The sequence below is a fragment of the Tachysurus vachellii genome, chromosome 1, assembly GCF_030014155.1.
Source record: "Tachysurus vachellii isolate PV-2020 chromosome 1, HZAU_Pvac_v1, whole genome shotgun sequence".
NCBI lineage: Eukaryota > Metazoa > Chordata > Actinopteri > Siluriformes > Bagridae > Tachysurus > Tachysurus vachellii.
In genome coordinates, this window is record NC_083460.1 from 38,295,954 (window position 1) to 38,311,398 (window position 15,445).

The window sequence follows — 15,445 nt, forward strand, 5'->3', positions numbered from 1 at the left end:
GTTCATCGGTTCACTTTATTGTACAAACTTTCCTTCAAGTCTACAAAAGTCAACATGTTAGTTTGAAGCTAATCTGCATTCAATTGTTATAAAAACACTGATGCAAAAACTGGACTAATGGAATTGATGTAATGGTAAACTACATGATATTATACTACACTACATGATATTATACTACACTACATGATATTATACTACACTACACACTACATTACACTATACTATACTACACAATACTACGTTATACGATACTACACTACATTACACTATACTACATTATACTGTACAATACTACATTATACAATACTACACTACACAATACTACATTACATTACACTATACTACACTACACTACACACTACATTACACTATACTATACTACACAATACTACGTTATACGATACTACACTACATTACACTATACTACATTATACTGTACAATACTACATTATACAATACTACACTACACGATACAATCACTATAAAATACTACATTATACTATACAATACTACACTACAGTACACTACACACTACATTATACTATACAATACTACATTATATTATATTACACTACAATACATTATATTATACTATACAATACTACACTACATTACACTACTACATTATACTATGCACTACTACATTATACTATACAATACTACACTACATTACACTATACTACATTATACTATACAATACTAAACTACACACTACATTATACTATACAATACTACACTACACTATACAATACTATGCACTACTACATTATACTATACAATACTAAACTACACACTACATTACACTACTACATTATACTATACAATACTATGCACTACTACATTATACTATACAATACTACACTACATTACACTATACTACATTATACTATACAATACTAAACTACACACTACATTACACTACTACATTATACTATACAATACTATGCACTACTACATTATACTATACAATACTACACTACATTACACTATACTACATTATACTATACAATACTAAACTACACACTACATTATACTATACAATACTACACTACACTATACAATACTATGCACTACTACATTATACTATACAATACTAAACTACACACTACATTACACTACTACATTATACTATACAATACTATGCACTACTACATTATACTATACAATACTACACTACATTACACTATACTACATTATACTATACAATACTAAACTACACACTACATTACACTACTACATTATACTATACAATACTATGCACTACTACATTATACTATACAATACTACACTACATTACACTATACTACATTATACTATACAATACTAAACTACACACTACATTATACTATACAATACTACACTACATTACACTATACTACATTATACTATACAATACTAAACTACACACTACATTACACTACTACATTATACTATACAATACTATGCACTACTACATTATACTATACAATACTACACTACATTACACTATAATACATTATACTATACAATACTAAACTACACACTACATTATACTATACAATACTACATTATATTATATTACACTACAATACATTATATTATACTATACAATACTACACTACATTACACTATACTACATTATACTATACAATACTACACAATACTACACTACAGTACACTACACACTACATTACACTATACAATACCTCATATTACACTATATGATACTACACTACAGACTACATTATACAATACTACACTACATTACACTATACAATAAACTACATTACAAGATTATACTATACAATACTACATTACATTATACTATGCAATATAATACACTATATAATATAATATACTATACTAAATTTTTCAATACTACACTACATTACACTATACAATACTACACTACATTACACTATACAATACTACATTATACAATACTACACTACATTATACAATACTACACTACATTACACTATACAATACTACATTATATACACTCACACACGCACTCACACACACACGCATGTGCACACACACAACCAGGAAGAAACTGGAGGACTCTCGAGGAAGCCCCAAAGCAAAGCAAGAACAAGCTCCACACATACATAGGTGAATGTGGGAATCAAACCCCCAACCCAACACCCTCGGGGGTGCAGGGAAAACGTGTTAATCACTAAACTAGTGAAGCCCCCATTGCTTGTTCAACCCTCACCAAAGAACATAGAAGTTCTTTTAGAGGTTCTGTAGGTCACAGAGTCACAGAATAATGAGAGCAGTTTAGCCTTCACAATTAAAACCAGATTACAATTCATTTCAACACAGAAACCCTATAAATCAATGAAATGTGAGATGAATTCAAAAAGAGAGAGAGAGATGTTCAGAGAGAGATCTTCTGAACAAACTTGGCAGGAAGCCTATATTCAGTCCTTAGACCTCATAAGCGAAGGTCAAGGACGAGTGAAGAAAACGGAATGAGCAGCTCGTTATAGCGAGCGTTGGTAAAATGATCTTGAAGACGTTTTTTTTTTTTTAAATGGAAGAAAACAAGCCTTTAAATCAGGGCGGCGCTTCCTATTCGTGTCTAATCACCGTGCCCTCACTGAGACGTGCTGAGTAAGCTTCCTGCCACCTTCAATTCCTCCATCCATCAATCGCACCAGAATAACTCGCAGCGTGCAAGTCTTCTCTGCTACGATCGCCTCGTCCTGTTTTTAAATTGGGACAGATTATAAAACGAGGGGGGGGGACGCCAGAGAAGCCGCCAGCCCGGACCGAATGCCTTTTCGACGAGAGAAATCTTTCACAATAGCATCTAATCTTCTTAAAGCAATCTTTCCTGCGACACTAACCTCATTAGTGAAAGAGTAATTCAATCCACCGCACAAAGATGTCAAACACAGCAGCAGACTTGTTAACCTTCAGGCCTTTTCACTGCTCAACCATATGAACATGAACAGAGTTTAAAAAAAAAAAAGAAAAAGAAAAAAAAAGCAACAGAGATTTAGAGGAAGAGTGAAAAGTTTCTTTAACAAAAATGAGACGGTCTATAAATGACCACATCTGATCTAAAGGTCAGAACGTAAGCTGAACAAATGAAGGAAAATAAATCTCTCCGTCTGTCTGTCTTTCTGTCGGTGGTGTGATATGAAATGTTAACAGCAGCCTGCAGCTAGATCGCATGCCTGGGAGATTTCAGCTGTTTTTGTAGAAGCTGTAGAAATGGTCTTGGGCCTGTTCCATAACACACCCTGAGATGAGACAAAAACGTGCCGACGCGCATGCTTTGAATTCTGCGTCTATAATGAAACCGCGTGGTTCGCGTGTGCCGTCGAATTTAAAAATATCTCGAGTTCGCTGCTCACATGATCGAGTGTACCGACACCACGATACAACCCTCAGCTTATGCCTTGTTACTATAGAACCGATAACCTATTCAAACAAGCACATTCATAAAAACCTGTGATCTGAAACTCAGCTGTCAATCATCTGCTCTTTCGATAAAATTCAACCACTTCTGACCAGTTAGATTACGTTCAACAGACGAATCTGATCGAATTTCTGGCTTCCGACTCGGTCGCCGTACGCCGTTATACCTCGGTAAAGGTTTGGAAAGATTTCCAAAGATGTTTAAAGGTTAAAGCTAATTATAAACTTTAACAGTGCAGGCTTCACACCTTTATATATTAAAAAAAAGAAAAGAAAAAAAACCTCTCTGAATCTCTACCCGAGTTATTTTTAAAGGTCATTACCCGTTTACTGAAAAGGGGAGCCGTGAAATGTGATCTGCGTCAGTTAGGCCGTGTTACTGCACACAATAGCACAACGTCTAAAGGAGACACTGTTTTAGTGACAATAGAATATTTCGTTCATGAACGATACGCTGCACTGCTATGATTCTTATCCAGTTATAGTATAACGTACTGCAAATTATCGCTTGTGTTACAGCAGTTATAAACACCTGCTCCTTCGCCAGCAACCCTTTGTCCTCGCTCAAGCCAGAGGAAGAAAACAAAAACAAACCAAAAAAAAAAAACAACCAAACGCCACCGCCCCAGAGAACGCTCCGTAAACGTCACATAAACCTAAGCTTCGTATCAACAATACGGAATTTTTTATTATACAACGTGTACAAATTTAAATGAATATTATTTTACTTGGATTGCGTGAACAAGCTGCTGCTATAGAAACACCACCGCATCAGACAGACCGCAATAATAAACCTGAACAACAGTTAGTGAAACCTGACCAATCAGAAGCCCAGATCAAACATCGCTTTGTTTAGATGCTGCTGAATCCTCAGTCCTGAAACGAGCAGAAAGGCTGTGGGTTCAGATCTGATTTCTGGTCCCCGGTTTGTCTTTGAGCTGATGTACATACGAGCTGTTATTGTCCTGTATCTAAGAAACCAAAAGGTGTGCTGTTTATAATTACAGGCGCTTACAGACGCTCACCTCTATAATTAAGCAGAGCGGTGGAAGATTTGGAGAGAATTCTCTTCTCGGGTCAACAGGTTTGTGTTCTCCGTTCACGCACCTTGAGGCTTGTGAGCTAGTTATATATACACACACACACACACCACAGCGTTAACGTGCTCTTAGCAGAGAGAATGTAGGTCAAGACCGCTGTTACGCCCGGACCCTGGGGGAGACTCCGGGGTTGCGTGGTGTCACCTCTGTACAATCTGACTGGGTGGGTGGGGGGTGGGGGGTTGATTATGAGAAGCTGGAGCCTCTGAGGAATGTGAACTGATGCAGGGTGAATCACCTGAAACTCACATCTCTCACCACAGAGACTATTTAAACCACCACTCTCTAGAAGGTGACTGGCGAGAACGAAACTTACGGTTAAACACCACTGGTCCACTACGCACTACCGCGACACTACACACTTCTTCAAATACAAATAAACACTTCTGTATTTTCCCCCAACGCAAAGCTACGCAACGTAATACAGATTTTCTCAGTTCGACTGGTTCACGTTAGTTATAGTGCCGTAACTTGAACCGATCTTATAGCTTGTGTGGTCTAAGCTTTCTTTCTTCAGTTCCATGCTCACAAACTTTAGTCCAATCTGTGATTAGTTCCTATTTACTGTCCCAAATAAAAACTTATAAGCACGGCTTCGTCTTATCCTGTCGTGTGGGTTTGATAATCCTACTGAAAGTATGGAGGTGTTTTGAGGAAAATAATGCTGGGGGGGGAGAAAAGCGGTGATCTTCGGTGTGTGTGTGCAACTTTTAACCGTTAGCTAGTTTTGCTAATCTAACATCCGAGTTAGCGTGCGACACAAATCCACCATTCGCTTGGTGTTCAACTAGTTCGCTTTAGAATTAAGAGCTGCTTCTATTCATCATCCAAACTGAAGACACACAAAAAAACCTCAATGGTAAACACCCACAAGTGACAAATTACAAGCAACACAAACAACTTTACAGGGTTTTTTCTTCCACTGTGGCTGCGCGTTAACCGTTCGGAGACGAAGCGATGCTCTGTGTGTGAGAACAAATTAAAACCTATCGGCACAGAAGTGGTGTCGATCCTCACGAGGGCGAGTAAAAAGACTCAATTCCAAGTGATGAAAGAAATTTAGAGACAAAAGGGCAGGGTTGCTGTTACCATGACAACACCACATCATTACGCTGGAAAGGAAAGGTGCTTCGTTCCTCTTTTTTTAGGGCGGCGATACACCATCGATCGCTTTATCGAAATGTATTAAAGAACGACGGTGTGTTCTTCTACGAGATGTCACTTCCTCTCGTCGGTTGCGTTATAACGGGTAGAAACTCTCGCACCCTCGCCTGTACCTCAGATTGTTATGTTGCAGAAAACGATGGAAAAGCGCAAAGCGTTCAACGGTTTTGAGGACACTCCTATCTCGGAACGGTGCAGTCATGGCAACGGATATCAACAGCTTGAGACTGGAGACAATGAACACCACAGTGCTATTAATCTGAATAAACACAGCTGAGGTTAAACGGGAGAATCTTTATAATGCCAGCGTTGGGAAAATAACTAATACAAATCTGCTTTTTTTTTTTTCTTCCTCCATCACAAACAACATTCTCAGTTGGTTTTAACGCAACCAGGGAAAATCCCTTCAGGCTGATTCAGGCTACAGACTTTACTATTCTCCGTCTCTGGATTTGTCGTCTTTTCCCTCTTCTGAGTTACTGAAAATGAAAATCACTGAGAATCGCAGTTCTCGTAGTTAGACGAGATGTCTGGGGGTTTTAGGTGGTGCTCAGGACAGATGGGAAATGATGTTCGAGCGCTGACGAAACAGCACGTGAGAAACAGAATGACGTAACCAACGACCTCTTTCGCATCTGCTCCGAGTGATGATGTGAGCTGTTGACAGCATGACAAAATATCTTCGTCTTTTATCTGATGAGCTCGTCTGTGTGGAAGAAGGTAAGAGGTCTGGAGGAAACCCTCCTCCTCGTCTTCCATTTGGTTTCTCCTAAAGTGCCCTCTTTTTACCCCCACCCTAAACACAGTGCTTCACATCCCCCTGCCTCCCCCAGAGGGAAACAACAACCCTCTCCAGTCTTCTCATTGACCCACCGGAAATCCGTCCGATTTCTATTTAAAAGAGTCTGTAGTGACTTAAGGGGTTCGACAGATCTTTCATTTATTGGGTTTTTGTTTGTTTATCCTCCCTTCGCTTTTCCCCCCTCCAGTTCTCTTGCTGTTTGCCCTGAAAGGTGAAATGAGGCACGCTGGAAATCAGGCAGCCGACAATAGGAGACAGCTCTCTCTCTCTCTATGTATCTCTTTCTCTACTTCTCGCCACCTCTCTCTTTCTCTCCCTTCCTCTACCTCAATCTCTCTCTCTATCACTCGCTTTCCCTCAATCTCTCTCTATCACTCATATTCCCTCTCTCTCTCTCTATCACTCATATTCCCTCTCTCTCTCTCTATCACTCATATTCCCCCTCTCTCTCTCTCTCTATCACTCTCATTCCCTCCCTCTCTCTCTCTATCACTCTCATTCCCTCTCTCTCTCTATCACTCTCATTCCCTCTCTCTCTCTATCACTCTCATTCCCTCTCTCTCTCTCTATCACTCTCATTCCCTCTCTCTCTCTCTATCACTCTCATTCCCTCTCTCTCTCTATCACTCTCATTCCCTCTCTCTCTCTATCACTCTCATTCCCTCTCTCTCTCTCTATCACTCTCATTCCCTCTCTCTCTCTCTATCACTCTCATTCCCTCTCTCTCTCTCTATCACTCTCATTCCCTCTCTCTCTCTCTATCACTCTCATTCCCTCTCTCTCTCTATCACTCTCATTCCCTCTCTCTCTCTATCACTCTCATTCCCTCTCTCTCTCTATCACTCTCATTCCCTCTCTCTCTCTCTCTCTCACTCTCATTCCCTCTCTCTCTCACTCTCATTCCCTCTCTCTATCACTCTCATTCCCTCTCTCTATCACTCTCATTCCCTCTCTCTATCACTCTCATTCCCTCTCTCTATCACTCTCATTCCCTCTCTCTATCACTCTCATTCCCTCTCTCTATCACTCTCATTCCCTCTCTCTCTCTCTATCACTCTCATTCCCTCTCTCTCTCTCTATCACTCTCATTCCCTCTCTCTCTCTCTATCACTCTCATTCCCTCTCTCTCTCTCTATCACTCTCATTCCCTCTCTCTCTCTCTATCACTCTCATTCCCTCTCTCTCTCTCTATCACTCTCATTCCCTCTCTCTCTCTCTATCACTCTCATTCCCTCTCTCTCTCTATCACTCTCATTCCCTCTCTCTCTCTCTATCACTCTCATTCCCTCTCTCTATCACTCTCATTCCCTCTCTCTATCACTCTCATTCCCTCTCTCTATCACTCTCATTCCCTCTCTCTATCACTCTCATTCCCTCTCTCTATCACTCTCATTCCCTCTCTCTCTATCACTCTCATTCCCTCTCTCTCTCTCTATCACTCTCATTCCCTCTCTCTCTCTCTATCACTCTCATTCCCTCTCTCTCTCTCTATCACTCTCATTCCCTCTCTCTCTCTCTATCACTCTCATTCCCTCTCTCTCTCTCTATCACTCTCATTCCCTCTCTCTCTCTCTATCACTCTCATTCCCTCTCTCTCTCTCTATCACTCTCATTCCCTCTCTCTCTCTCTATCACTCTCATTCCCTCTCTCTCTCTCTATCACTCTCATTCCCTCTCTCTCTATCACTCTCATTCCCTCTCTCTATCACTCTCATTCCCTCTCTCTATCACTCTCATTCCCTCTCTCTATCACTCTCATTCCCTCTCTCTCTCTCTATCACTCTCATTCCCTCTCTCTCTCTCTATCACTCTCATTCCCTCTCTCTCTCTCTATCACTCTCATTCCCTCTCTCTCTCTCTATCACTCTCATTCCCTCTCTCTCTCTCTATCACTCTCATTCCCTCTCTCTATCACTCTCATTCCCTCTCTCTATCACTCTCATTCCCCCTCTCTATCACTCTCATTCCCCCTCTCTCTCTCTATCACTCTCATTCCCTCTCTCTCTCTCTATCACTCTCATTCCCTCTCTCTCTCTCTATCACTCTCATTCCCTCTCTCTCTCTCTATCACTCTCATTCCCTCTCTCTCTCTCTATCACTCTCATTCCCTCTCTCTCTCTCTATCACTCTCATTCCCTCTCTCTCTCTATCACTCTCATTCCCTCTCTCTCTCTCTATCACTCTCATTCCCTCTCTCTCTCTATCACTCTCATTCCCTCTCTCTCTCTCTATCACTCATATTCCCTCTCTCTCCATCACTCATATTCCCTCTCTCTCCATCACTCATATTCCCTCTCTCTCTATCACTCATATTCCCTCTCTCTCTCTCTCTCTCTCTCTCTCTCTCTCTCTATCACTCTCATTCCCTCTCTCTCTCTATCACTCTCATTCCCTCTCTCTCTCTATCACTCTCATTCCCTCTCTCTCTCTATCACTCTCATTCCCTCTCTCTCTCTATCACTCTCATTCCCTCTCTCTCTCTATCACTCTCATTCCCTCTCTCTCTCTATCACTCTCATTCCCTCTCTCTCTCTATCACTCTCATTCCCTCTCTCTCTCTATCACTCTCATTCCCTCTCTCTCTCTATCACTCTCATTCCCTCTCTCTCTCTATCACTCTCATTCCCTCTCTCTCTCTATCACTCTCATTCCCTCTCTCTCTCTATCACTCTCATTCCCTCTCTCTCTCTATCACTCTCATTCCCTCTCTCTCTCTATCACTCTCATTCCCTCTCTCTCTCTATCACTCTCATTCCCTCTCTCTCTCTATCACTCTCATTCCCTCTCTCTCTCTATCACTCTCATTCCCTCTCTCTCTCTATCACTCTCATTCCCTCTCTCTCTCTATCACTCTCATTCCCTCTCTCTCTCTATCACTCTCATTCCCTCTCTCTCTCTATCACTCTCATTCCCTCTCTCTCTCTATCACTCTCATTCCCTCTCTCTCTCTATCACTCTCATTCCCTCTCTCTCTCTATCACTCTCATTCCCGCTCTCTCTCTATCACTCTCATTCCCTCTCTCTCTCTCTCTATCACTCTCATTCCCTCTCTCTCTATCACTCTCATTCCCTCTCTCTCTATCACTCTCATTCCCTCTCTCTCTCTCTCTCTATGTCTTTTTCACTCTCTCCTCCTCCTTTCTCTCCCTCTCTCTGTATTCAAGCTTGTCAGGAGCTGAATTAGCAGTAAGCTCAAGGCTCACCCTTCCCCCCACTAGTATGGAACCACTCGTCTTCGCCTTACAAAGCTTTACACACACACACACACACACACACACACACACACACACACACACACACACACACAGAGTAAATGAGCTTTGTTTCCAGATCCAGGATCATTTTTAACATGAGATTCGGAGTTGTTTCATCACCTTGTAGCGTGTATCCGCTCGGAAATATTGTGGAAGAGCGCCAAGGAGAGTCTGTGTGAGCGTAAGAGAGTTCAATTATTACAACCAATCTTCCTTTCAGAGCTGAAAAGCACTCTGTGTGTGTGTGGCACACTGGAATGCAGGTTGAAGAGTCACTCAAAGGTCAGAGGAAGAATCTCGACACAAAATGGCAGCGTACGTGTGAGACTCGTGAGGCAAGAACCCCAACATCATCCCGTTACACTGCGCGTTATTGACGTGGGACACGACGCCTCTGTGAGCGACTGCTTTACTAATCAGCACCTGGACACTAATAATAGGTGAGAGCTTTAAATGTCTAAGAACCCGACCTTCAGCATTACTCAGTGACGCCGCTGTTCGGTGCTCAATGCTGACATTGTTCCCATAGTAACAGCCTGTTCTCAGAGACTTGTGCGATTAACGCTCCATGCTGACGGACTAAAACACGCGTGCGGTCAGCGGTGTGAAGAAGATTTCCGTAAGCCATGATGGGAGTTTTCTGACATGAGAAAAGCCTGAGGTTTGTTGTATGGACTTTCCGATCTCTGACCATTGCTAAAGCCTGCTAAATCCTGATACATTAAACGTAGCTATAAATGGATAAAAAAAATACAACTTGATGCATTTTAAATCAGCAAAAACAAAATTTGTTTTAACAGATTTCTGAAGTGTAAGAAAAATAAAAGACTTCGAGACGTGCGACAGAACAAAAGGAAACAAAGCTAAAAAGAGACTGGAATGAATCAAAGAAACAATCGTGAATTGATTACAAACTGGTGTGTAAAAAAATAATTCCTGTGAGTGTGAACGTGAAAAAAAAAACGTGTGTGAACAGAAGTTGGTCATTTATAGCTCAAACCAAAGTGAATCACGTCATACATACAGCAGATTCATTCGCATTTTCAAATACTGAAACGTTTCCTTATGAACCAAAATCACACCATCACATTTCTTTGTGTTAGCAAACATCGCAAAAATGTATTGTGTAATAAATCAAATTCGCAAACGTATGAAATTCGGTCGTATGAAATTGAAACTTTCTAATCTCTGTCTGTGGTGGCTATCGAATCGGCCGCTGGTGTGAACAAATGCATAAGTAAATGATTCTTTCAAACTCGTATGTAATAAATGACAAATAAATTTGTATCATCAAATATCAAATCTTTGCTTTGTAAATTTAAAGGGATTTACATCAGACTGAGGGGGCACGGTGGCTTAGTGGTTAGCACGTTCGCCTCACACCTCCAGGGTTGGGGTTCGATTCCCGCCTCCACCTTGTGTGTGTGTGGAGTTTGCATGTTCTCCCCGTGCATCGGGGGTTTCCTCCGGGTACTCCGGTTTCCTCCCCCGGTCCAAAGACATGCATGGTAGGTTGACTGGCATCCCTGGAAAATTGTCCGTAGTGTGTGATTGTGTGAGTGAATGAGTGTGTGTGTGTGTGCCCTGTGATGGGTTGGCACTCCGTCCAGGGTGTATCCTGCCTTGATGCCCGATGACGCCTGAGCACAGGCTCCCCGTGACCCGAGGTAGTTCGGATAAGCGGTAGAAGATGAATGAAAGAACATCAGACTGACAAATACACCTTTAAATCTTTACGTATCGAAATATCACATTCATTGGTGTCATCGTCATATCGTCAAACGGTCCAACCTTCATCATAGCATCAAAGACCGAATTGTTGCCTTATGACCTGAAATCATATCGTATGCTGTAGCAGATTCAGAAGGGTATCACCAAACACTGACTTGTTGTCATAACCAGTGACTGTTGCTGGTAAAGAGTTAACGTTATTACATAGAACATCGGTCCATCACAAAACATGAACAAGAGCACTAGTAGAGCTGAGAGGCCATTATATCTGGTCTCGTTACTCGTTCTCTACATGGACTAATCTCTAGAACGATCTTCCAATAAGAAAGTTTTATTGTAAAGAGCGAAGGCTAGAACGTACGGCTCTGTCGGGGGTTCGTTGGGTGTAAAGATGCGATTGTTAGTTTTGGCTCCTTTCTCAGCAGCACAAGGTCTAAAGATCTCTACAGAGATACAACACTGTTCAGATTGTACCTAAAACAGCACACGTTCCTGTTGTAAGGTTTCGGTTCTTTGTTGGGATACGAGCTTCGCCGGCTCAGTTCCTCTCTATGGCTCAGAAAAGTCATAAGTGTAATCAGAACGCTGGTTGCTTATTATTTATATTGTATCAGATTTAGTTGCATCGCGGCCTTCGAACGCTCAAAGCCGTATCACGTGTTGAGTGAAAGCTAGAGGTTTACGCCCCTAGAAGTAAAGGTGTGCACCACACTTAACTAGCTGCCCATTTACACCCTTTCTATTTGGTTTCCAGGCAACTGATTCATGGGGCTGGTCAGAGTTTCACCTCTCAATCACTTCCTGCCTGATAAAACAAGTCAAACGGCCAACACTTACCTTTTCGTTCTTCACTTTCTTTAATGGTCGGCACTCGCCGTTATCCATGTCCTCGGGTTCCGATTTAATGGACAGCGGTACTATTCCTACAGATTCCAGGGCATTATTCCCGTGTGGCTCCGTCACGGCCAAGTCCACGTTCTGAGTACTGTCGAAGGAGGCGCTGCGCGTATTGCTCCCAAGTGCTTGAACGTTAGCAGCGACCTCCTTCTCGATCGCGACCACGGCGACCGCTCCTTCGCTTTTCTCCTTCTTGCTTTTCCCGCTCGATACCTCCTTGTCCTTTTTGCTATTTGGAACGCTGCGGGCTGCTTTCCCACTCTTTTCCATGCCTTTGCCAGGCGTGGCGTTCCCAGGGCCTCCTGAACTACCTGTCGTACCAGTAACCTCCACTTGGGTTCGTCCCTGGTGCTCTTTTTTCATGCCGTCTCCCGCCGGAGACTTGGTGCTATTGTCCTTGGAGTTCTTGTTGCGCTTTGATTTCGATTTGCTCTCTTTGCCTTGAGGAGCGCCGACGGGGCTCACGAACTTGATATTGTCGGGCAGAGCAGCGACGGCGCTGGGCGGAGCTGCCATTCCCCCCGCCTCCTTGGAGCCAGACATCTCGAGTTTGTCCTTCTCTAAGTCAGCTTCGAGGTCGATGATCAGATTGCCGACGCCGATGTCCCACTCATCACCGCTGTCATAAGGGTCCACCGCATTCGAGTCCACACCTTTCCCGCCTGCAGTGCCACCACTTAGGGACATTTTAGTGCCAGCTCCCCGAGTCTGTCACTGCGACGTCTGATTGCTCAGACTTCCAGGGGGTGGGGAGTAGGGGAAACAGTGGCCTCAACGTATCGATACCAAGTTCCCAAACACCCACATCTTGCCCTAAAGGAAATAAACGATAACGGTTAGAAAAAAAACCCATATTAGCTCTTACTTTGAGTCAGACATAATCCTTTAACACTGCACAGATAAAATGACCCAGAAAGTTCCACATTAGCATTGCTGGGCTTTATGACAAACTAAAAGTGCTACTAAAAGCTGATCATTTGTAAATTACTGAGCATGTTCACAAATAAAAGTAAAAACAAACCTTCAAGTAAAGCAGCTCAGCCACTGCAGCTCATCAGGAGCCATAGACACACATTAACTCTTCCTTGGTGCCATTATTTTTGTTCTTTGTTACCTCATAACCGGCCAAAATGTTACTGATATTCTTCTAAACTACATGTGAGATCTCATCAGTAGCATGACTCTTTTACATACAGAATGTACGCAGCTAATTTTAGTCCTTCCTTAAAATCACTATTTGTTGTTTGTTTGCTAAATTATACTGTATATCATGATGTGCATCGTATCATGATATAATTTGTCACGTTATCCGGCCCCTATAGTTAGTCTTAGAATGAAATCATTCACTAAATTCATGTGTTTTGAAAATAAAAAAAATATGTAAGCCGTGCTTTTCACGCAATCTTCGCTCCCTGCGAGTCGTTTTGGAACAAACGTGCTCGCGTACGGCGTACGATGACGATTAACGAGTAAAAAAAAAAAAAAAAAAAGCAAACTTCTCATACGTACGGTGTATGAAAGGACGAGATTAACTGAGAATAAAAGCAGGAAAATTAAGCTACAATTAACACAAAACCTAAGAGGGGCAGGGGCTGTTTAAAAGCGGTGCATAGTCCAAGCTCGATGCCCCTAAACTAATTGAAGCAGCCTTTCACAGACCGCTGAGCTGAGAGAGGCTTAGCGCGCTTAAGCTTGAAAGGCTAACCCTAGCCAAAGGAGCAGGACCTTTGACCCGTGTCATTGTAAATAATTAACAGTGACGTCTGCAGCATCTGCCCTGAGGAGATTGTAAAGGCAGATAAGGATAGACAAAACCTCATTACCCCCCCCCCTTCCACCCCAAACACACGTGGCCATTAAACAGAGTTACCAGGTTGTTATGAATGTACACAGGTAATTAAAGCACTGCTATGTTCTCTAATAGCTTCATGACACACGGTTCTACCGTCTTGGATACATTACGCTCTTTCGTGTCTTTTTATCTTTACCACGTCAGCTCAGATGGCAGGCGAGGAGCGTGAAAGTCGTCGTTTATCGCATGCGGTGTCATCGTATACAGCTGCGTATTCAGCTTCGCACTTAGGAGATCTCATGTCACGGCGTCACGGTTTAGCGCGTGACCCGACGGATCCCGCTGAGCGCGCGCCTATCTAGCGGCTCGAGATCGCGAACCGTCAGCCTTTGTTCCGTCGTGGCCTTTAAATACCACAGACTGAAGATTGGATCTCTTGTGGCATTGCGCAGAAAAAAGAAAAGGGGGCGTGGCTTAAACTACGCAACCCGAAACGTGGTGTGTACGAGGGCACATCGTTATGGCGGGAAAAGTGCCAGACGAGGCTCAACCATAACCGTGTCCATTTTATAAAATTATATGAAACAAATGAGAAATTTTCTGCTCTTAAGTCACAGCAGGTTTGATCAATTCAGAGGAAAAATAAAGTGTGTCGTGTTTTGCGATTTGATGCGTGAGGTAATTTTTGCCAATCTTAAACTCCACAGGTTTGATATCGTCAGACCTGACAGATCTTGATGGTTTCTGATCTATTGGTGATTCGTGATATGATCATCATTCGTCCTAATCCGAGTTCTTATCCTTTGTGAATCTGCCTGCAATTTCACAAAAACAACAAAAGACTTTGAACCGGATCTGGAAAAGGAATCACTTATTAACTGGAAACATTCTGAGGTAAAGAGACTCGACTGGTCGAGTATATTATATATATAATTTTATTTTTATAACATACACGAGTTTTATTCAACAAGAGAAGCGGAGCTACAAGGTGCTAAAATGCTGGATGAGAAAAAAATGTTTTCATGACGTCACTCCGGTGGACAAGATGTCAAACAAACGTATTTAAATTACACAATGTTTTGTCTAAAAATAAATAAATAAATAGAAATCGCTGTATTCTGATAAAGCGTAGCGGCCTGGCGTTACATGCGTCTGGCTCCACACTTGGCGTCGACGTGGAAACGGTTTATGCTTCTGTTGAGTAAAAAAAAACCGTAACTGTTCCATCTGAGACAACGCTAAACTAAAATTTTTAATTTGACATGACATACGGCTAAGAACGTGACGTGACATA

At 42.1% G+C, this 15,445-nt stretch overlaps 1 protein-coding gene across 4 annotated transcripts in view; it reads right to left on the reverse strand.

The window, feature by feature from the left end:
- znf609b (zinc finger protein 609b) overlaps nt 1-15,445 on the reverse strand; it is a 64,237-nt gene that overhangs the window by 38,711 nt on the left and 10,081 nt on the right. For all 4 annotated transcript variants that reach the window (XM_060886766.1, XM_060886775.1, XM_060886752.1 and 1 more), the window contains exon 2: nt 12,300-13,172. In XM_060886766.1, coding sequence (XP_060742749.1) covers nt 12,300-13,046 — 747 coding nt within the window. In that variant the 5' untranslated portion in view covers nt 13,047-13,172. The remainder of the gene's footprint in view (nt 1-12,299; nt 13,173-15,445) is intronic.